Source organism: Staurois parvus, unplaced genomic scaffold (assembly GCF_062004578.1).
Source record: "Staurois parvus isolate SC_StPar_1 unplaced genomic scaffold, SC_StPar_1.0 ptg000136l, whole genome shotgun sequence".
NCBI classification, from domain to species: Eukaryota; Metazoa; Chordata; class Amphibia; order Anura; family Ranidae; genus Staurois; species Staurois parvus.
Genome location: NW_028317932.1, coordinates 5,398,712 through 5,420,352, shown reverse-complemented (window position 1 = coordinate 5,420,352; position 21,641 = coordinate 5,398,712). Strand labels below are relative to the sequence as shown.

Here is a 21,641-nt window from a genome sequence, read left to right as displayed (position 1 = left end):
ATTGTAGGGATTTCCTCTCCCTTCCTGTTTTGGCTATAGGATAGAAAATGATGGTAAATCTCCACAATGGGATGAAAAAATAAACTGACGGGTTAGAACCCTCCCTGACCGTAGGTTCACACCTAAGTGGTTTCTGCAGCATTTTGCAGAAACGCAGTACAGTCCATTTAGCATAATTTCCTAAGGGACATGTTCGCATCTGTGTGTTTTCACCCGGTGTGTTTTTTGGAAAGGGTCAGGGACTTTTTTTGAATACAAAAAGTTGCATTCGTGTTTCTATAGACTTCAATGGAAACGTTGCGGAAAAGTATGTATCATGTTTTTGATGCGTTTTGTGTTTAAAATCTGCCTAGCAACAAGAAAAAGAAAAAAAAACACAACGCAAAACACAATGCAGAAACCGCCCAAACGCAACCTGTATAGGTGTGAACCTAGCCTGACTTTGTCTAAAATGGAAGAAAATGTTTCACCTGTAGTTCTATGTTAATCAGCTATGGCTAGCAGCACTGAGACGATTTGGGTGTTTTTTTTTTTTTCAAATTATGAGGTTGTCTGGTGGAATCAGATGTGATCATTAGCTTATAGTCATATCTTCCAACCAGGGATGAGTGATCCCATCACTGCACAAAGCCAATCATATGGGGACGAGGCATTCGCTGCTCTGAAACCGCATCATATGTATCCCACTGGTATATGTGTGACTGCAGGGTGGTACTTTTTCTACACACAAGTCTGAATGGGTGGAAATGTCCAGTCACTGGCCCAAAATAATTGGGGCCCATTCACACCATTTGCATGGGACTGCACTAGAGAACCTTACCCAGCATATTTCCAGTGCAAAGATAGGACAATTTTCCTTGTTTGCAGTGAAGTTATGATCTGGTGGTGTGCAGTACTACCCCCCCCCCCTCTTTTTTTTTTCTTTTTTAGTTTGGCTTGCTACAACACTTCTGTGGTGAATAAACTAAATTAATGTCTCCTGTGACATTTCAATAAAGTTATAACAAAAAAAAGTAAACAGTACAGTGCTTCAGCACAGTTCCTCTGAGCACACACCAGCAGGCATGCATTGTGCGTGGCTACTGGTGTGAATGGGCCCTTAAAGTATGATTAAAGTTCAGTTTTGAATAGAGTGGAGAGGGATTAGAACATGTCAGGTTTTTATTGCTGTCTGTAGAGATTCATCCTCTCTATTTACTTTGTTTACTGTTATCATTGAAAGCACAAGAAAATCCTAAACTTTGGGGTGTCCCAGCACAGTAATAGAGGGGAAATCTTAGATGCTGACACTAGTTCTGGTGACAACCAGGGATTCCCACACTTTGTAAGGCTTTCCTCTCATTTCCTGTTTTGGCTATGAAACAGGAAGTAAAGAAGAATCTCCCCAAATGGCACTGGTGTTCTAATCACCCAACATCCATAAGGCCCATACACTATAAGAAATTTATACGAATATTGTCGTATGAGGAGTGATCGTATGATGATAATCTGAATGTTAGTATACTGCTTTCGAGAGCTGATCATGCTAGTTCATGCAACAATAACCAAAGGGACAAGCACAAGAATTTTTCTCATACGATACCAGATTGTATGATTTTTGTTTAACCTCTTCCCGTCCGGCCCATGTACATAAATGGTCGGAAGGGAGCAGTGCAGGAGTGGGTGGCAATTTATAAACGTCCTCCCGCATTCCCTGCCTGTGTGCGCTCCCTGGGAGTGCACGGCACCACGATCCAGTGCCCGCTGTGTCTGGAGGACACACCTCTGTGTGAGGTCCCGATCATGTGATCACGGATTGGCCAATCCGTGATCACTTGAATAGTAGTACGCAAGATGTCACTTCCTGACATCATTGCTTACTACTAGTGAAATCTGTGAATGATCACAGAGGTCACATAGTACAAGGCTATTCACAACAGCCTTGTACCATGTGACAAGCTGTGACCAATCACAGCTCTCACAGTATTTTTCAATGGCTGCAAGAATGCAGCCAGAGAGAAGGAGAAATGATTGCTTTTACAACCTGTGTGGGTGTAAAAGCAATCAGTGTAAAAAAAAAAAAATCTTCACCCCCCCACAATTAGTACAGTGTCACTGGTGACACTGTACTGCTAGGGTGACAGTAGGTAAAAAAAAAAACATAAATAATATAAAAAAAAATAAAAATGGAAGTTTTTTTTTGGAAAAATTATAATTTTTGGTTATAACTAATTTGGGTTAGTTTTTTTTAGTAAAAAAATAGCTGAATATATTTTGGCCAATATTTATGAAGAAAGATTATTTGCAAAACTTTATAAGAAAAACAGTTTTTTTTCAAAATGTTTGGACATTTTCATTTATACAGCAAGAAAATAAAAATCCAGTGGTGAATAAATACCACCAAAATAAAGTTTTATCTGTTTAAAAAAATGCTAAAAAATTCATACAGGTACAGTGTTGCATGACCGCGCAATTGTCATTCAAAGTGTGATAGCACTGAAAGCTGAAAATTGGCCTGGGCAGGAATGGGGTGAAAGTGTCCGGACTTGAAGTGGTTAATCAGTACAGTAGTTGTCCAAAAATACAATACAATACCTGACATCACTTTCGAAATTCTATTCTGTAGTACAAGAATTTTCAGAAGTTGAGTAACTTCTTCATTTTCAATATGGAGACTAGCATGCAAGAAAAAAACAAAAATGGACAATCATCTGTCCTATATTCTGTGTGTACTACTCTATCCAAACTGAAAAGAAAAGTTCTATTTTAATCAAAGCTGGGCTAAACCCATCAATTTAACAGTTTTAAAAAAAGTTACATTCCCGGCATGTCAGGAATGCTGTCACATTTGCTTGTGCCGTCAACCAAACTGTCAAACCGTCACATGGCTGGATTCATAACTGATCACATGTGCAGCACCTTGGCAGTTGCAGATCAAACAGAGGCTAAAATGGAAGCTTCCTTAGCTGAAAAGGATAGCAGGGCATAGTTCCACTTTAAGCCCTGGTTCACATTGCTGCGACTTCAGGTGCAACATGTGATTTACAAAGCGAACCTGAAGTTGCATCTAATGTATTTCTCTGTATTTGTCTTAATATGTGCGATTTCAAGTAGCGCAATTTGAGAAATAGTTCTGTATTTCTTTTTCAACACTTCAGTGCGATTTACCTCTCATAGACCATAAGGTAAATGGCACTGAAATCACACCTGTGTCTATATCAGCACTACTTTGAAGTCGCACTTTAAATGGGACCAAATTGCATCACTTTGATATCGCATTTGGTGTGAACCAGGGCTAAGTGGAATAGCTGCATGCACTTACAGAAGCAGGGAAGATATTGCTGTGCACCTTTGAAATGGACTGTAGCATTTTACCTTATTTGCTGCTACTGTCCTGTAGAGGACCCTGATGGGAGCCTTTCTCTTAGCATAATGTATGAGTGTCGGGTGTGCATGAAGGCTGATTTTCCATCCAGTTTCTAATATGTGTATTGTAAGTGACAAGGCTCGCCAAATTACAGGCGCCAGGTTAAAATGGAGACTAGAAATTGACTTGAGTGGGAGGTCGCATCCCGTAGACTTGAGTGGGAGGTCGCGCCCCATAGACTTGAGTGGGAGGTCGCGCCCCATAGACTTGAGTGGGAGGTCGCGCCCCGTAGACTTGAGTGGGAGGTCGCTCCCCGTAGACTTGAGTGGGAGGTCGCTCCCCGTAGACTAGAGTGGGAGGTCGCTCCCCGTAGACTAGAGTGGGAGGTCGCTCCCCGTAGACTAGAGTGGGAGGTCGCTCCCCGTAGACTAGAGTGGGAGGTCGCTCCCCGTAGACTAGAGTGGGAGGTCGCTCCCCGTAGACTAGAGTGGGAGGTCGCTCCCCGTAGACTTGAGTGGGAGGTCGCTCCCCGTAGACTTGAGTGGGAGGTCGCTCCCCGTAGACTTGAGTGGGAGGTCGCTCCCCGTAGACTTGAGTGGGAGGTCGCGTCTTATAGACTTCAATAACTTTTTATCTGGATCCTAGATTCAAAGTAAATTTGAAAAGCCGTGCAACAGGAATGCCGTGCAACTACTAATAGTTTTTATTAAATATTTTACAATGCAGAGGGGAGATTAATGTACCGTATGTACATTTTATATTTTAGAGCCCATTCACACTTATGCAACTTGTCATGTGACTTTGGGGTCTAATGTCGCATGACAAGTCACCCCCATTTTCCCAATGGGTACCATTCATATCTGTGCAACTTCAAAGAAGTTCTTGCACTACTTTGGTACGACTTTCATGTGACTTGAGGGCCATAGACTTCAATGTAAACCCTCCAAAGAAAAGAAAAAGTCACACTCATCCAAAGTCGCATAAAGTCGCACTGTAAAGTCGCAATGAAAATTGCAGGATTTTGAAGTCGCACAAGTGTGAATGGACTCTTATAGAAACGTAATAACGAATGTATACAACCTTTAGCTATGTGAATAATGTACAGTGTTTAATGTATTTTGATGGACCAGTGGGTATAGCCCTTTGTTACTTCTCTTTGTGCTGTAGGTACTGTTGTGGGCACACAGAAATGCTGATTATATCGTCCCTTTGTATTGCTTTGACCCGAGACACTACCTGGGGACACATCACTACAATTTTCCAAAGACTGGGCCTCATCGGTTGAAATTCCTTTTAGAGAGTGTGCAAGACTTACAGAACACTTTGAAGAAAAGAGGAAGGTATGATAACTCTTTATTTGCCGGCTTATTAATTGACATTAGTTTTTATCTGGCAGACAGAAAAAATAGGGATTTTGCCAAAAACAGTTGGTGTCCATTGTCCAAAAGTGGCCATACAATATACAAATTTAGACCATCCCCTGGAGAAGCAGATGAAATTCCCTCACTGGGTGGCCTTGTCAGCTGCCTTTTGCATGACATCCCTTAACTGAAAAATTGAAGGAGCCAGGTGGTACATTGACAGACGAAAAGTAGCAGCATCCATTCAGATGCAGTTACTGTTCAGGTATTTTCACAACTGGTTGGAGTGGCTGTCAAAATACAGTAGGCACAGTGAGAGATTAGTCCATCTGCATTGTATAGCGTGGATGGAGGAATGTGCTGGAGTATGGCCAGCTTAAAAATGAATTCCAGGTTTTGGTATATTTTTACTGTTACATTGGTCCAGCTTGGACTGATTTAACTTTGTATATGCTATAGATGCCCCTGTAAGCTGGAAATCACTGACGTAGACACTGCTACTCCAGTGATCTCCACTAGTTTCTGGGTCCCTTGCTGAGAGTCCGGCCTGATGCATTTTGGACACAGGCGGTTGACTGCTGGGCATGAGCACCATTCAGAGAATGCTTTGCATTTTCTGAATTAATGTAAAGTGTTCCTTGAATATAAAGGTGGAGAGGCGGGATGGTGACGTTATGCTGTCCACCTTGTCCAATCGGAGAATGCTTTGCAGTTTCCAGGTACATTGGCCAGGTATGATATATGCATAGTTCGGTCCAAGCTGGACCAATGTAACTATGTAAATATATATAATTCCTGGAATTCATCTTTAGGATATTCAAAAATGATAGCTGGATTCTAAATGTTTTGTGCCCAGCCGATACCCTACTTGCATCTCTTAATTCTACGTGAATTTTCCACTTATATATTTTCTGTTTATTCATACAGCAATCTGCTATTGAAAAGAGGTCACCCGGAAGATATAATTGAAGATCTAATCAAGCAGTTGGGTCCAGTTTCTGCTGTTGCTTTCCAAGAAGAAGTATGTGTCACTAATAAACTACTAGCATACTTGTTTGATTTATTCCAAGTTTTTTCCTGCTCATCTAAAAAGAAAGTCCAATAGTTATTCAGTAAAAATTATTATTATTAATAGTTATATTTATATTTAACCAACATGTTACATAGTGCATTATGCCTCATTCACATGGGCACTTACACCGGTATTCTGTGAATGGGCCATGTCTTTGAGTAGCTAGAGCTGCCAGGTGCTCCAATAATGGAAGGGGAACTTTCATTCATAGAGTGTTTGTTTTTCATTCTGGGAACTGAGAGTACAGCTTTTATAAATGTGCATAGAAATGACAGGCATAGTCGGCACTGTTGATGAGTGCTTGTGTCAGGTGGAGACAATCGTAATACCCTTCACAGCACCAAAAGACCATAGCTACGACCGCCCTCTAATGCAGTCTGCCGAAACAGATGAGGATGGATCCCCTTTCTTTTTTTTTGTTTTTCTCTTTTTCCTTTTGGTAATGGCAGACCGGATTGGATACAGTGGACACAAGTCCCTTTACACCCACCTGTTCATAGGATTGCACTGACCTGTGTGGACCTAATCAGATCGCCCATGTGAAAGGGGCTTTACTGTGCCAGTCTGCTTAAACTGTTGAGTATCAGCCACACCGGCTCATTTAGTCAGCTGACTTGTAGCATTACATCGTAATACAGAAAACAACCCCTGTGCAAAGCAGAGCAAATTTGGTTGCTACCTTGTGTAGCAATTGTACATACAAATATGGACGCGAACATCCATTTTGCTAAAGATCCTCCATCTTGTGTCATTCTCACTCCAAATCAGCCCCCCTCCCCTTTCTGTTGAATGGCAGGTGGTCTGGTGTGTGCTGAGTTCAGGATTGCATCAGGCACAGCGGGATACACTTCATGGTTGTAAACCCAATTAGCTGATGCCATGGTGTCTGTCCGACTCTTGATCTGAGCTGCTCGTAAAGCTATAAACCCGCCAGTCACTGGACTTGAAAGCATTCCGGAATAGCAGTAAAACATATATCTCATTTGGAAAACCACTTTTTCATACACTTTCATAACTTCTCGCAGGAGATACGTACAATGAAACAAAGCATATATTCAGAGAGGTAATTTTAATACAAGTCACCTGATACCTTACATCCCTAGATTACATCTACCTGAGAGCAGAAAGCGATATCTCTTTAACCGTCCCAAGCAGATATGCCATATCTGGTGCCTGGACGTTCAGAATATCATTCTGCATATTATCCTACCCTGGTATAAACTTGGGAGGGATTTGGGTCACAGCCAGGGTCTCTGCCTAAAACCCCTCCCCACATGAGGCGATTGGCCCTTGGCTTCAGAGACACCCCCTGCTGGGACCCTACAAAAAGCTGTCATGCCTGGAGAGAGGTAAGATGAAGAGATTTTCTCATTTAACATCAGCAACCAACTTTGGGAGAAACGGTACCCTTTTGTTCAGGACACTTGAATCTGCTTAAACCAAGTACTCTGGCAAGTATTCTACCTTTCTAAACTTCTTTCTGTTATCTCTCTGCTGTGTTATTGCTCTCTGTATTTATATATATATATATATATATATATATATATATATATATATATATATATATATATATTGGCTAAATCTTTTTCTGTAAATATTTTTATTGCACCATTTTGACATTTTTAGTAATGAATCCTATTTTCTAAAAAGTGTTGAACTGTTTCTAAAGCTCTTTAATGCAAATTAAGAATCCCTGCACTACTGTGTATTTTAAACTTCTGCATACATCTGCCTGCGGTGACAGTGTGTATACAGACGCTTATTCAAACATCATAGTGTTACTGCTAAGATTGGCGAGTTTCCTCCTTCTCTGTACAAAAAGGCGGTGGTGGCAGTGTGAGGGGTTAAATGCGTAATTAACCTGACCCAGTAACAATCGCTCTCAGGCTGCGGCACATAGATTGTGGTCCAGTGAGCTGGAAAATCTTTGTGCAGGTTGCAGCTGAGCGTGGCATTGTTGCGCACGTGACAGCGCGGTTTTAGATTAGCTAGTCCTTCGGTCACAAGTTGGTGAAAAGGGCTCCCCCAGCTCTGACGCCGCGCCCGTCACACCTTGAACTTTATTTACTTTTTCACTGCAAAGTGTATACAGAAAGAAGGTAAATGTTAATGCATTATTATACTGGCAACATAGTTATAAGTTGATCACTTTCATGTTTATATGTAAATTAAAAAGTAGCTCTCCACACTCAGGAAACAAGTGAACTAGGTCTTTGCATTGATGTAATCCTCAACTACCTACCTGCCACCCTTATTTAAGTTAATAAAGTGGTCCCTCACCCCAGCCCCCCATTATGCTTGATATAAAGAAAACAAACAGACGGCGCACCGGCCAAGTGCATTACCGGCAAAAACGTTTAATGAAATAATAAAAATAGGTGTCCTACTCATAAATGTCAAAGGCACATCATAAAGAACAGCACTGTCCAATGCACACTACATGTCCATCTGCAATGGGAATCCTGGCCTTCCAACAGTCTAACGCGTTTCGAGGAATTGCCTTTTCCTCAGAGCCAACCAAGTCCTCAAACCTCATTAGGCTGTTGGAAATCCAGGAGTCCATCCCCAAGCGCAGGAGTATTTGGGTTTTTTGTTTTCCCCATTATACTTACCTTACCACGATCTCAATCCAGTGTTGTGCCTGAGAGCAGCAGCTCTCTCTCCTCACTGGACAGAGAGGCAGCAGTGGGAGCCATTGGCTCCTGCTGTTGTCAATCACAGCCAGTGAGCATGGGCCAGGGCCAAGCCATGAGTTCAAGCCGAACGAGAGCCCACATAGCAAGCCACAGAAGGGGTAAGGAGCACCAGTTCATGATAACATGAACTACGACCTTCATATTTAATGTACTGTATCTGGCTGAAGGACTTTTTGGATAAATCTGTTGACAAAGTAAGAGGTTTACACAAAGCTAGTTATGCAGGAATACACCATAAAAGTTTAGCTGCATTTAATTGACTCAGGTCAAATTTTTAGGTTACCCTGTCTGCATAGAATTTGATTCCTGTCTACATTCGCCATCTGTTTTTTTCAGGCAACAAAGGAAGAGCTTGATGTTGAAAAGTCCATAAAACAAGTCTGTACTCGTCATGGGGTAAAAGTCCATTTAATCTGGGGGTCCACGTTGTACCACCGCGATGATCTCCCATTCAGGCACATCTCCAGGTACTGGTGTCATTTGTAGGATCATCTCCAAATGATGAAATTACTTTTTTACATCTGTTTTCCTCTTTGCATTGTCATCATCCACCCTTTTGGAAATTACAGTGCAGTATGTGCTTGTTGCTACCTGGGGACTTGCTACACATACAAACAGTTACTTATGTCCCTGAAGAACTGCCATTGGTCTAGTGGGCTACAGGGATCCAAATAAGTCACTTACCTTCATGTCAAGTGGAAGTTGTCTTGTAGAATGTACAGTGTATATAAATGTCTACATATACCTGTAAACATGCCAGGTTTTTGAGCAGAAAAAAAAATCAGACCAAAGTAAATCACTTCAGATTTTTTCCACCTCTAATGTGACCTATAATCTGTGCACTTCAATTAAAAACAAACTAATTTTTTTTCGTTTGGTGAAATAAAAATATAAAATTAATTTGGTTGCATAGGTGAACACATCTGCTTTAATTAGGGATGTGGCAGTGTTCAAAATTAAAATATACCTAAAGGCAAAGCCTTTTTATATTTTTATTTAAGATTTTGATGGAGTGTAGTGGGATTAGAACCCCCTGTCAGTTTTTATTCCTGTCTGTGCCCCCATTAGGGAGATCCACCCTCTCTATTTATCCTGTTTAACTTTGTCATTGAAAGTGAAAGAAAATCCCAAATTTTGGGTTGTCCCCAGAAAAGTAATCCTCTGATGGGGACACTACTTCTGGTGACCTGGAGGTCCCCAAGGAATTTCCTTAATTTGCAAGGATTTCCTTTCACTTCCTATGGGACAGGAAGTGAAGGTAAATCTCTGTAATGAGACACAGATGGCGAACAAAAAAATGTTGACGGGTTATAAGCTTCTCTTGCTGTATGCAAAATGGAAAAAAAAGTTCTACTTTAATCAGTCGCATTCATAATGATGTTAAATAGTAGTCAGTATACACTTGTCATCAATAAATGTGACTATGATAGAGCCCATATGAAGGTTGACTGTTCAATAGGATTTTTCTGACATTTAGGCTACACATTGAGCGTGGATATTTTCAGGCATACTTTCAGACATTTTTTAGCTTTTTTTTTATCAGATTTGCAAATATTATAGGGGTTTATTTAGGTGTTTTTGCTATGGCCAGTACAAACCTGTGTAGATATGTCCTAGGCACATACATCGGAAAAACCAGAATCGAGGACGTGGCTGCTGTACTCAGAAGTTCTGTACCTTTTTGCTTGATCTGGGGAGCAGTGTAGCTGTTCCAATGTGGCAGCAAGCTTCTTCCAACTTCCTCCCTGGCTCTGGTGGTTGTTGTCTGGCTCCTATAATGGGGATCCCTCAGATCACAGATACATGGGTGGCCACAAATAGGAGAAATGAATGTCTGATCTTCCAGCAGCAAGCTCTCCTCCATTTTGATCTCAAGATGTGTGTTTATAAGATGGGGAGTGATGCTGTAAAAGGGGAGAGGTGCTGCTGTTTGAGCTAAAAACGCTTGAAAAAAAATTGCTAATTTCTTGCTGTTTAGAAATTTTTGTCGAATGGAAAATGCTCAAATCTGACTGAAAAGTAGCGCATGTACTTTTTTGATTGACAGGTGTTTTGCTACAGGCAACAAAATGCTCAAATGTGAATAGGGGCTATTGAAATGAATGGGATTTTCCTTGTTGAGTTTTGAGCTGAAAAACACTCAAGTGGGAATGGGGCCTTTAAGGTGGGAATACACGATTAGAAAATCGACCGATCGGTCATCTGACGACCAAGAGGCGTTCGTTTGTTGGTTGAAATCGTGGCCCACATTAACCAATCTAAAAAAATTGTTTGTGGGGCAATACGTAGTGTTGACGTCTTCCGTACAAGTGATGCAGTGTGCGTGTGACCTTGTAGCCACACCCTTCTGGCCAGAACGAACGATATACACAACAATTCATAGCAATGAGCATAATTTAGTTTATTACATGAGCTATATACATAAATAGTGATACATAAAATATAATATGCAGAATTCTGGTTTCATTATCTCATTAGGCCAATCTACTTTTAACATTTGGATTTTTCGTTCTTGCTTACGAAGATTCCTTGGACATAAACATCCGGGTCATCTTCTGTTTCCGCTCATGTGTGATAGCGCTTGATAGATATTTTTCGTATGACCGTCATACCACCGCATAGAAAATCGGTCGTTCGTATGCGAAACAACATTTTTCACTGTTGTTCAACTGGATTTTTTTGTTCACGGTTAAAACATCCTGCTCATCAACGAAGAGAAAATCATTCAATCAGTGGTTCCCCAAAATTTTTCGGACGATCTTGTTATCGTGTGTACGGGGCATTGCTCAGTTGCCTCTCACAGCAAAAAAACATGATCTACAAAAGAGCTTATAAAGTATCAAAGGAATCTCATAGTTGGAAGGTATCAGTTGGGAGAAGGTAAAAAAAATTCAAAGGCATTAGGTATACCATGGGACACCGTGAAGATATTCATCAACAAGTGGAGAAAATGTGGCACAACAGTAACATTACCAAAACCGGATGTTTCTCCAAAATTAATTAAAGCTCCATTCACACTTGAGTGACTTGTCATGCAACTTTGAACACCTAAAGTTGCATGACAGATCGCAGCCCATTGATTTCAATGGCACCCATTCAGATCTATGTAACTTTAAGTCGCAGTAACTTTGAAAAGGATCCTAAATAAAAAAAGAAAACTGGTCCGGAGACTGCCATGAGACCTACAGCAACATTCAGGCCCGGTGTACACTATGGACCGCATGTGAATTTGCACCGCATATCTGTGCAATTCAATAGTGATTCAGTACACTGCAGTTTGAGCCCATCCACTTTGAGTGGTCTCAAATTGCACCTCATCACCCAAAGAAGTGCAGGCACCTTTTTTGGAGCTGCACAGCAAACGCATTGCATGGTTCTTTTGTACCATGCGATCCGGTGCAGGCAACCTGCACTGCGATTGTGATGCATTTGGGGTGTCATTAACTTTGTATTGACACATGAAGCGGATTGCAGACACAGTACTATTGCAGTTTGGTGTGGGAAACGCGCAGGGATCACTGTGTTTCCCACACCGCATATGTGTGAACCTTGATCAAAGGGGGTGCAGAAATTTCTTGCTAGTACTTTTTGTGTACTACATGTGACAACAATCTCCCATGTTCTTCATGTGTCTGGGCTGTGGGGTAGAGTGGCAAAATAGAAGCCTTTCATAATTAGAAAAACAATCAAGCCAGGTAGTTTGCAAAAATCTACATCAAGTCTGCCAAAATTGTGTGGGAAAATGTATTATGACCTGATGAGACCAACGTTGAACTATGAGGACATAATTGCAAAGAGTATGTTTGACGTAAAACCTACACTGTGCATCACCAAAAAAAACACCATACCCACAGTGAAGCATGGTGGTGCAGCATTATACTTTGGGGCTATTTTTAATTCAGATTGATTTGGGGTTTTAAGGTGGACTTATGAACAGTTCTAAATATTTTGGTACAAAATCTTCAGGCCCTCTAAGGAGATGAAGAGGAATTTCACCTTCCATTGCGACAAAGACCCAAATGTAAGTTCACCAGAGGTATATCAAAGTTTTGGAATGGCCCAGCCAGCCATAAAATCAAAAGGTGCTGTAACAAAGTATTAGTTTAGGGTGTGCATACCACATTAGTTTTTATGTTTTACTTTTTCCCCTTTTAAAGATTTCAGTTTGTTTTGAATTGCACATATTATAGGTCACATTAAAGGTGGAAAAATTTCAAAAGTGATTTATCTTGGTCTGATTTTTTTTTTTTTTTTTTTTACATCTCAACTTTTTATATCCACTTTGATCTTACTTCTGTGCAAAGATTTCTAACTTACCTAGGTAGTAAAATCCTGAAAAATTGCTCCTATATCATATTCGGAACCAGATATTTTTCTACCCAGTAAGTCTCTCAGTATATGTTATATTCTTTGTAGCTTATCTTATTAACCACTTGCCTACTGGGCACTTATACCCCCTTCCTTACTAGGCCAATTTTCAGCTTTCAACGCTGTCGCACTTCAAATGACAATTGTGCTGTCATGCAACATTGTACTCATATGAAATTTTTATAATTTTTTTTCCCAGAAATAGAGCTTTCTTTTGGTGGTATTTACTCACTGCTGGGTGTTTTTATTTTTTGCACTATAAACAAAAAAAGAGCAAAAAATTTGAAAAAAAAAAGTTTCTTTGTTTCTATTATAACATTTTGCAAACCGGTAATATTTCTCCTTCGCTGATGTGCGTTGATGAGGCTGCACTAATAGGCAGCACTGATCGGCAGCACTGACTAGTGGCACTGCTGGGCGGCACTGGTGGCACAGGTGGGCGGCACTGCTGGGCACCGATCATCAGGGCACTGATCATCAGTGCCCTGATGATCGGTGCCGATCCCTGCTCTGACAACTGCCGGCTCTTGGCAATACTTTCCTCACGCTCTGACAGCGTGAGGAAAGTGCAGCCGTGAACCGGCAATTGCATTTCCTGGTGATCAGCATGTCATTGGACACGGCTGATCACCTGATAAAAGGCTGCTGTGATTGGCCTTTTACCACATCACCTGATCAGCTGTGTCCAGGGGACACAGTGATCACTGAGATCGCTGGGTGCATGCAGGAGAGCGCGTTCTGAGAGGATATCATATGACGGCCTCCCAGAACTTGTCGGCCTCAGTGCAGCTGTCATTCCGCTACCTGCGGTTGGCAACTAGTTGATTTAAAGACTACAACTGGGACCTGGATCCTATTAAAAAAAAAACACCTTTTACTCTATATGTGTAAATTGTATGTCCCTTTTTCTATTTTCTGTTATTCACTGGATTACACAGGATATACTGTAGGTGGTTGGACACTAACTGGTTTATTAATCAATTCTTTTTAACCAAAATTCACACAGCTCTTACCCAAGGTTCACTCTTTTTTTTTTTGTCTTCTCTTGCATCTAATCTTTTGTGAAAATGAGTACATTTTATGTGAAATCATTGACAAATATACCCCTGAGAAAAATCCTTTTCATGCCCCCTAGGCCTTTCACCTCTTCTAGGCGATGATGCTGATATAATGTATCTACTGGTCCATAGTCCTTTTGTTAATTGTCTTTAGAAAACCGTCACATCCTTAGAAGAAAAACCTGGTCCCTGCCAGCATGCTGTAAAGAAGAGCTCTTGCTCTGCAGTGATCTCTCTGCAGAGGTCCAACAGGCCCCTGCTGAGTCTGAGCTAGAGCTCTCCAGTTAGTAAGTAGTGTTCTCATTTTTCAGTTCCAACTGTGAAGCCCACTAAAGTTGTGTATTTAGTTTGTTTCTTTTTACAGTCTGATAGATAATAACTGACAGCGTGTTATAAATGATGACAGTTAAAATGTGATTTCTAGTCCACACACTTCAGTGCTCTGTGCTGGCAGAGTTAAAAAAAACAAAAACAAAAAAACAGCGCACCATTTAGCACAATGCATGTGTTGCAGATCAAGATCTGGTTGTGTAATACAGGGGTTTAAAATTTTGAGTCCAGGCCTGCTAGCCGGTCACAAAAAACTTACTCTCCACCAGTTGCCCCACCCAACCTTGCCCAGGTCTGCCCCCAACCCCACCCCCAGTCCGCCCCCACCCCCCAACCACGCCCCCTTAAAGCTTATGAAATTACATTTTTCTTTAGAATAAATAGTCCAAAATATAAAACTGTACACAGTTATGTATATCCCAGCGCCCCTGTACTCCATTATGGTGATGTGACATGTATACAGTATGTATATCCCAGCTCCCCTGTACTCCATTATAGTGATATGACATGTATACAGTATGTATATCCCAGCTCCCCTGTACTCCATTACAGTGATATGACATGTACACAGTAATGTATATCCCAGCTCCCCTGTACTCCATTATAGTGATATGACATGTATACAGTATGTGTATCCCAGTTCCCTGTACTCCATTATAGTGATATGACATGTATACAGTATGTATATCCCCCCTCCCCTGTACTTCATTATAGTGATATGAGATGTATACAGTAATCATTACTGTATACATGTCATATCACTATAATGGAGTACAGGGGAGCTGGGATATACATTACTGTGTACATGTCATATCACTATAATGGAGTACAGGGGAGCTGGGATGTACATGTCATATCACTGTAATGGAGTACAGGGGAGCTGGGATATACATTACTGTATACATGTCATATCACTATAATGGAGTACAGGGGAGCTGGGATATACATTACTGTATACAGGTCATTACACTATAATGGAGTACAGGGGAGCTGGGATATACCTTACTGAGTAGTGTATATCCCAGCTCCCCTGTACTCCATTATAGTGATAGGACATGATGTATACAGTACTTACTGCCCCCCCCCCGAATCCCCCACGGCAGTGGAGAGGGTGTCTCCTCTCAGCGGAGGAGAGCGGACCTCTGCTGCACCTGTCCCCTTGGCGGCGGTGCCGCAGAAGCCGGAAACCGGAAGTTGTAAACTGAAACTCGGCTTCACAATGAGGCTTGGAGCGCAGGCTCAGTCACTCCATGCTTCATCTCTGCTCGCCACAGAGGAATTTCTCCTCGCATTTGGCAAGCGGGCGAGTGGCTTTTCAAGCCCTGGTGTAATAGACTATATTTAATATTGAATGATGACTTTACTGGGCCTAAATATGTTGCCCCTTTTCACTGGACAGTCACAGCTAGACACCCTGCACAATCGAACAAGATAGAGGGAGTAAGACCAAGAACATGAAGTTTTAAGTACAATGTCTTTCTACAGCATATCTATTTATGTACCTTCAGTTGGGCTTTAAAACTGCATGTAAAATGCCCTAAAGCAGAACTTTACTCTCGTAATCAACAACAATCCTTATGTTTATAACCTTAGTAAATATAAGGTATATTATAGTTACTTGTTTTAAATATATTGTATTGCGCCTGTGCAAGATTTTCTAGGGCGCCATAACAGTATGGGCAGGCTGTTTCCATGAAGCAAATGCTACATGAATTATCTGCCCTTACTCAATATGGCTGTAGATAGAAATGCTAGGGGTCTTTTTCAAAGTGATTTCACAACAAAATAAAGCATGGAGACATGGATGGATGGGCTAGTTTGCCTTAAAATTCATTATATACTGTTTTTTTCAGTTTGTGGTGCTCAGATTCAGTTTCACTTTAGGTATTATACCTTCCTGTGTTTACAGTTTACCTGACATCTACACCCAGTTCAGAAAAGCAGTAGAAACACAATGCAAAGTGCGGCCTTCCAATCAGATGCCAGAGCAATTGAAACCTTTACCAGCAGGCCTTGAGGAGGGTTCTGTCCCAACACTAGAAGATTTTGGGCAGCAAGGTAAGAACCCCCTATATCATGTGATTACATAGTTAGTCTGGCTGAAAAAAGACAAAAGTCCATCCAGTTCAACCATAAAAAAAAAAAGTTATATTCCTACACCCACAGTTGATCCAGAGGAAGGCAAAAATACCCAGTAAAGCATGAACCAATTTGCTCCTGCAGGGAAAAAATTCCTTCCTGATCCCCCGAGAGGCAATCGGATATTCCCTGGATCAACTTTACCTAAAAATGTTAGTATCCAGTTATATTCTGTGTATCCAAAAATAATCCAGACCTTTTTTAAAGCAATCCACTGAGCTGGCCAGACCCAACTCTTGATGGAGTCTATTCTACATTTTCACAGCTCTTACTTTGAAGAACCTTTCTGTATTTGGAGATTACATTTCTTTTCCTCCAGTTCTCCAATGTTCTTTTTGAGAATTGGTGCCCAAAATTGAACTGATATTCCAGATGAGGTCTTACTAATGATTTGTTTGGGGTAAAACGATATCTCTCTCTCTGGAGTCTATACCTCTTTTGCTCGCTTTAGAAACTGCAGCTTAGCATTCCATGCCATTATTAAGCCTGTGATCTACCAGAACTCCCAGATTCTTCTCCACCATTGATTCCCCCCGTTGTACCCCCCCTAGTATGTATGATGCATGCATGTTCTTATCCCCCAAGTGCATAATCTTACATTTATCAACATTAAACCTCATTTGCCACATAGTTGCCAAATTAAACAGAGCATTGAGTTTGGCTTGTAAATTGGAGACATCCTGTAAGGACGTTATTCCACTGCACAGCTTGGTGTCATCTGCAAAGACTGAAATGGGATTTTTAATCTCAGACCCTGTATAGTTTATAAATATATTAAAAAATAAGGGTCCCAACACTGAACCTTGGGGTACACCACCGACAACCCTAGACCATTCAGAGCATGAATCCTTAACCTCTACTCTCTCTTTAATATGATCTTTTTAGCCAGTTTTTCATCCATTTACATACAGATTTTTCCAAGCCTGTAGATTTCACTTTACACATTAGCAGTGTGTGGGGAACTGTGTCAAACGCTTTTGCAAAATCCAAGTATACCACGTCCACCGCCACCCCTCTGTCCAAGGTTTTGTTCACCTCCTTATAAAAAGAAGTCAGATTTGCTTGACAACTTCTGTCTTTCATGAATCCATGCTGTCTGTTGCTTAAATAATTTTTTTCCGACAAGAACTCATCTATGTGGTCTTTTATTAAACTCTCCAGTATCTTCCCAACTATAGATTACTGTCACTAGTGTAATTTACATATTGATGCTTATTTAATAATATGAACAAACCAGTGTAAGTGGTATTTATAGAGATTTGTATAATGCACCCTTATGGAAGGACCACATTAAACTGATAGTTAATGCCATATAATTTTCTCACTGGCATTCTAATCAGGCACTACTCCCTTCCTTTGACATTTCAACAGTTAAAGAAGCCTTCCCTACTAAACCTTTTTTTACTGTGTTAGAGGTTACAGCAGAATGAATTTAACAGCCAGGTTCAGGCTGAGAGTGATTGCAGGGAGAAAGCTGAGGGATCTTGGCAATGGACTTGAATGATGTATGCAGTCGCTATCACACCAGTATTCATAAATTACTGAATTTCACTTCGATCATTATAATTCATTAAATATATAATTGCTTTGCTTTTTATTTTCTTCACGTCTCCTAGATCCTTTAAGCGATCCAAGAACAGCATTTCCTTGCAGTGGAGGTGAATCCCAGGCCTTACAGAGATTGGATTATTATTTCTGGGATACAGTAAGTGCTGATGACTCCACTGACCTCCTATACATGTTATGCAATTATTCAGTGTTATGGGTTCTTTTTGAACTCAGCTTAATGCTGAAGTCTGGATAGAAACAAACCTGCTGGCAGATTTCCTCACATACCCCATATAAGATTGAAACATTAAAATCTAAGAAACTCTGTCACACACATTAAAGCATATGTCTCAGGATTTGTAGGCACTTGATTGCTAGTGAGGAGAGTGAAGCTTTGAGCAGTGTAATTCTGTAGTCACATAGGCTCTATGACCTGTCTGACATGGTGGTTCTATGCCACAGAACTGTCATGTACTCACCAGGGATGTAACTTAATTTCCCTGTGGTAAAATCAGCAGGTGAAAATAAAGGCTAAAAAAGCCTGCAAAAAAAAAAAAAACTAATGCAGCCACTACATCTAAGAACCATTAAGCTGCTAATACATTTTTGTTCTTGAGTTTAGATATGATTTAGTTAGTTCAACTTGCCAGAAAAAAATTAAATGGTGAACGAACAACCTACACTGCCCCCACCCCCCTTGTCCCCGCTATACTTACCTCTGTGGGTGATGAGCTGTCAGTGAGCAAACACAGCTGGTGTAGTGGTCCAGGAATTTTAACTTCCTTCTGTTCTTCACAGGGCTTCCAGGACCAGAGTGATTCCGATTGGTCAAAGCAGTAATGTGTTGACACGGACCAATTATAATCGCTCTGATCCATCCCAGAAGCCCTACAGAAAGAAGAGCTGGGATTTGAAATCCTTGGACTGCTACACCGGCTGTATGAGCACTGACTGCTCATCACCCACTGAGGTAAATAAAGCAGGGACCGGGTGGAGGGGTGTAGAATGTTAGTTCACCTTATAATTTTTTCTGAAAAGGTGAGCTTACACTATAAAATGTTTCTAAGCGTCGTGGATAATCCTTATTTTGGTGACTAAGCCAGCTTCACTAACGTCTACAGAGAAAGAGACGCTTCTTCTATGGTCTGCGCTACAGAACTTCTTCAATCTTCATCTTCAAGCCCTTAAGTCCATAATCCATAGTAAACTGTTGTGCTTGTAAGGTGCTGCTGGTTTTTAAGCCCTTCAGGAAGAACACTGCTGTGTGACGGGCTGTTCTCTTAGTGTGTCCTGTAATGTACAAGTATAGGTTTGAACAGACCTATATTAGTTAAAATGATGGTATTACACCCATCAACCCTCCTATGAAAAATTGTCAAGGCATGATAAATAAGCATAGATGGAATGACCACAATGATCTTATCTGAATTTATCCTGCATTTGTTTTCTGTCCTAGCAGTCTCCAGGGATGTAGAAGTGTTCAGCCAGATGAGGTGGGCAACAGGTGGACATGCCATTGGTGTATATAACAAGATCAGTCCATGTGTGGTCAGCTACTAGTTTACTAGTATTGGCTTTATTATTGACCATATTAGGATTTACCAGCTTTATTACTATCATGACAGTACATAGCTGACAATGATGCTTTATGTACTTTGAAACTTGCCTTTAAATTCAGATACATATAGTTTGCTTTCAGAAGGAGCCCCAGATTTCTAATTTGACTTCTACCTTTGTACAGAATCTTGTAGCTTCCTATAAAGATACACGAAATGGACTAATAGGAATGGATTATTCAACCAAATTTGCTCCATGGTATGTATACCAATATTTTTCTGTTCCACCATATGGTGGTAAAATTATTATAATTTTAATTTACTTGTAGTACATGATAGATATATTTGTTATACTATAGCAAAAACAAATAATAGAAATATTACAGATAATAATAAAAACAACTAGCAAAAATATTAATGTTCCTCCACACTGGTGGCAATTGGAAAAGTGCCCCCTTACATTGGGAGCCAGTGAAAGGACACCCTGACATAAGTTGTCATTGGGAGAAGGGCTCCATTACACTGGTGGTAAGTTGGAAGAATGCTTATATGGTATAAGCATTTTCCCTTCCACGAAAATAAAGCATTACATAGTTTCCAGAGCCCACAGAAGCCCTATAGATGGTCACAGTAGCCTGGGCATAGCAATGTATATGAGCTTGTTTAATAAAGTTAGCCCTCATTCCTGTTAGTAGATTTTATGGTGGATCCCCCAGCCGGGAGAGAATTAAAGCACACAGATTTTTTTTGTTCTTCCACCAGATTTATGCTATGCTATTTATACTGTGTTAATACGAATTAAACCTTAATGTAATTTCGTTGCACGCTTCCATCACCAAGAACAGTTAGATTTTCTTGATTCTGTTGTGTTAGTAGACCATGCCAAATGTATTGAGATATTATCCTCTTTATAGAGCTTACTGATTAGAGATGAGCTTTGGTGACCTCCAAACTAATCACTAACCTCAACTCTGAACTCCTGCTTTTTTAAACTCCAGTGAGCTGCGGGCCGGTTCCTACTTGAATAGATGAATTGGAACTCCAGCAGCACTCCTGGAAAAGTCTAACTCCTGTGGAATTTCCCTGTTGGGGTTCCACGTTTAGATTGAAGAGCAAAATGCCTGTGATGATTTAGTGGTTGTCTTAGCTGATGTTCTGGGAACAAAGAAGGGATTAAAGCGGATCTTCACCCTAAAAAAAAATACTTTCCTTCTCTCCACCCCCTTCCTCTTCCTTTTTCTTTTCTTTCCTGCCCCCCATGCACGTCAATCACATAGGCAAATGACGTGGACTGTGCCTCCTGGGATATGCTTGTCACATATTCTGAGGGAGGCCTGCCGGCTGAGTCTGGAAGAGCCTGGCAACCTGCTGATGATGTCACACAAGAACTAATGGCACAGGAACCAGGGGCGGACTGACCATTTGGAAACTAGGGCACTGCCCGAGGGCCCGGGATCAATAGGGGGCCCCATGAGATGCCCCTGGTACCTTTTTCATAGGCTTTTTTGAGTTTGGGCAAGGACACAGGGGCCCCATGATCCCCTATTGCCCAGGGCCCCATGAGTTGTCAGTCTGCCCCTGACAGGAACCAATCAGTGGCAGAAGAGAAGAGCATCTCAGCAGGATACAGGATCTACTTGGTGGGTGAGTATCCGAACCCGCACCCTATCAAACAGAGGTTAAAGAAAATGGGGGCGGGGGTGAAGATCTGCTTTAAATAAAACCCAAAATGCCATTAATCATACTTTATCCTGCAAAGCATGAATAGTCTGGACTCAGCTACAGCTCTGTAGCATTGTAACATAAGGCAGCGTGTATTGTCAGAGTGCTATGTTGTTTCTGCCCATTCAGTGTGATAAAGATTAACTGGTAATTTTTCACTGAGAGAAAGAGAGAGAGATATATTTTGCCTTTTAGCAATTCAGGGTAATGATTTATGACTAGCAGTATTACTGTATTACAGGCTTGCTTGTGGCTGCATTTCCCCCAGATATATCTTTGAGCAGATCCGCAGATATGAGAAAGAACGAACTGCAAATCAAAGTACATATTGGTAAGAGAGATAAAGAAGTTTTTAAAACATGTTTATGGTAGATTTCTTGAAAGAATCTGGGGTGCTGTGTCAGTCATCTACTGATTTGATTGTCCGTATCCATATTTCCATTCC

At 41.0% G+C, this 21,641-nt stretch overlaps 1 protein-coding gene across 1 annotated transcript in view; it reads left to right on the top strand.

Annotated features, from left to right (window-relative positions):
• LOC149465922 (cryptochrome DASH) overlaps positions 1 to 21,641 on the top strand; it is a 48,404-nt gene that overhangs the window by 1,874 nt on the left and 24,889 nt on the right. Inside the window, exons 2-8 of the mRNA XM_089673144.1 lie at positions 4,514 to 4,686; positions 5,635 to 5,728; positions 8,812 to 8,942; positions 16,141 to 16,289; positions 17,987 to 18,075; positions 19,660 to 19,733; positions 21,438 to 21,527. Of these exons, the coding sequence (XP_089529270.1) occupies positions 4,514 to 4,686; positions 5,635 to 5,728; positions 8,812 to 8,942; positions 16,141 to 16,289; positions 17,987 to 18,075; positions 19,660 to 19,733; positions 21,438 to 21,527 (800 nt within the window). The remainder of the gene's footprint in view (positions 1 to 4,513; positions 4,687 to 5,634; positions 5,729 to 8,811; positions 8,943 to 16,140; positions 16,290 to 17,986; positions 18,076 to 19,659; positions 19,734 to 21,437; positions 21,528 to 21,641) is intronic.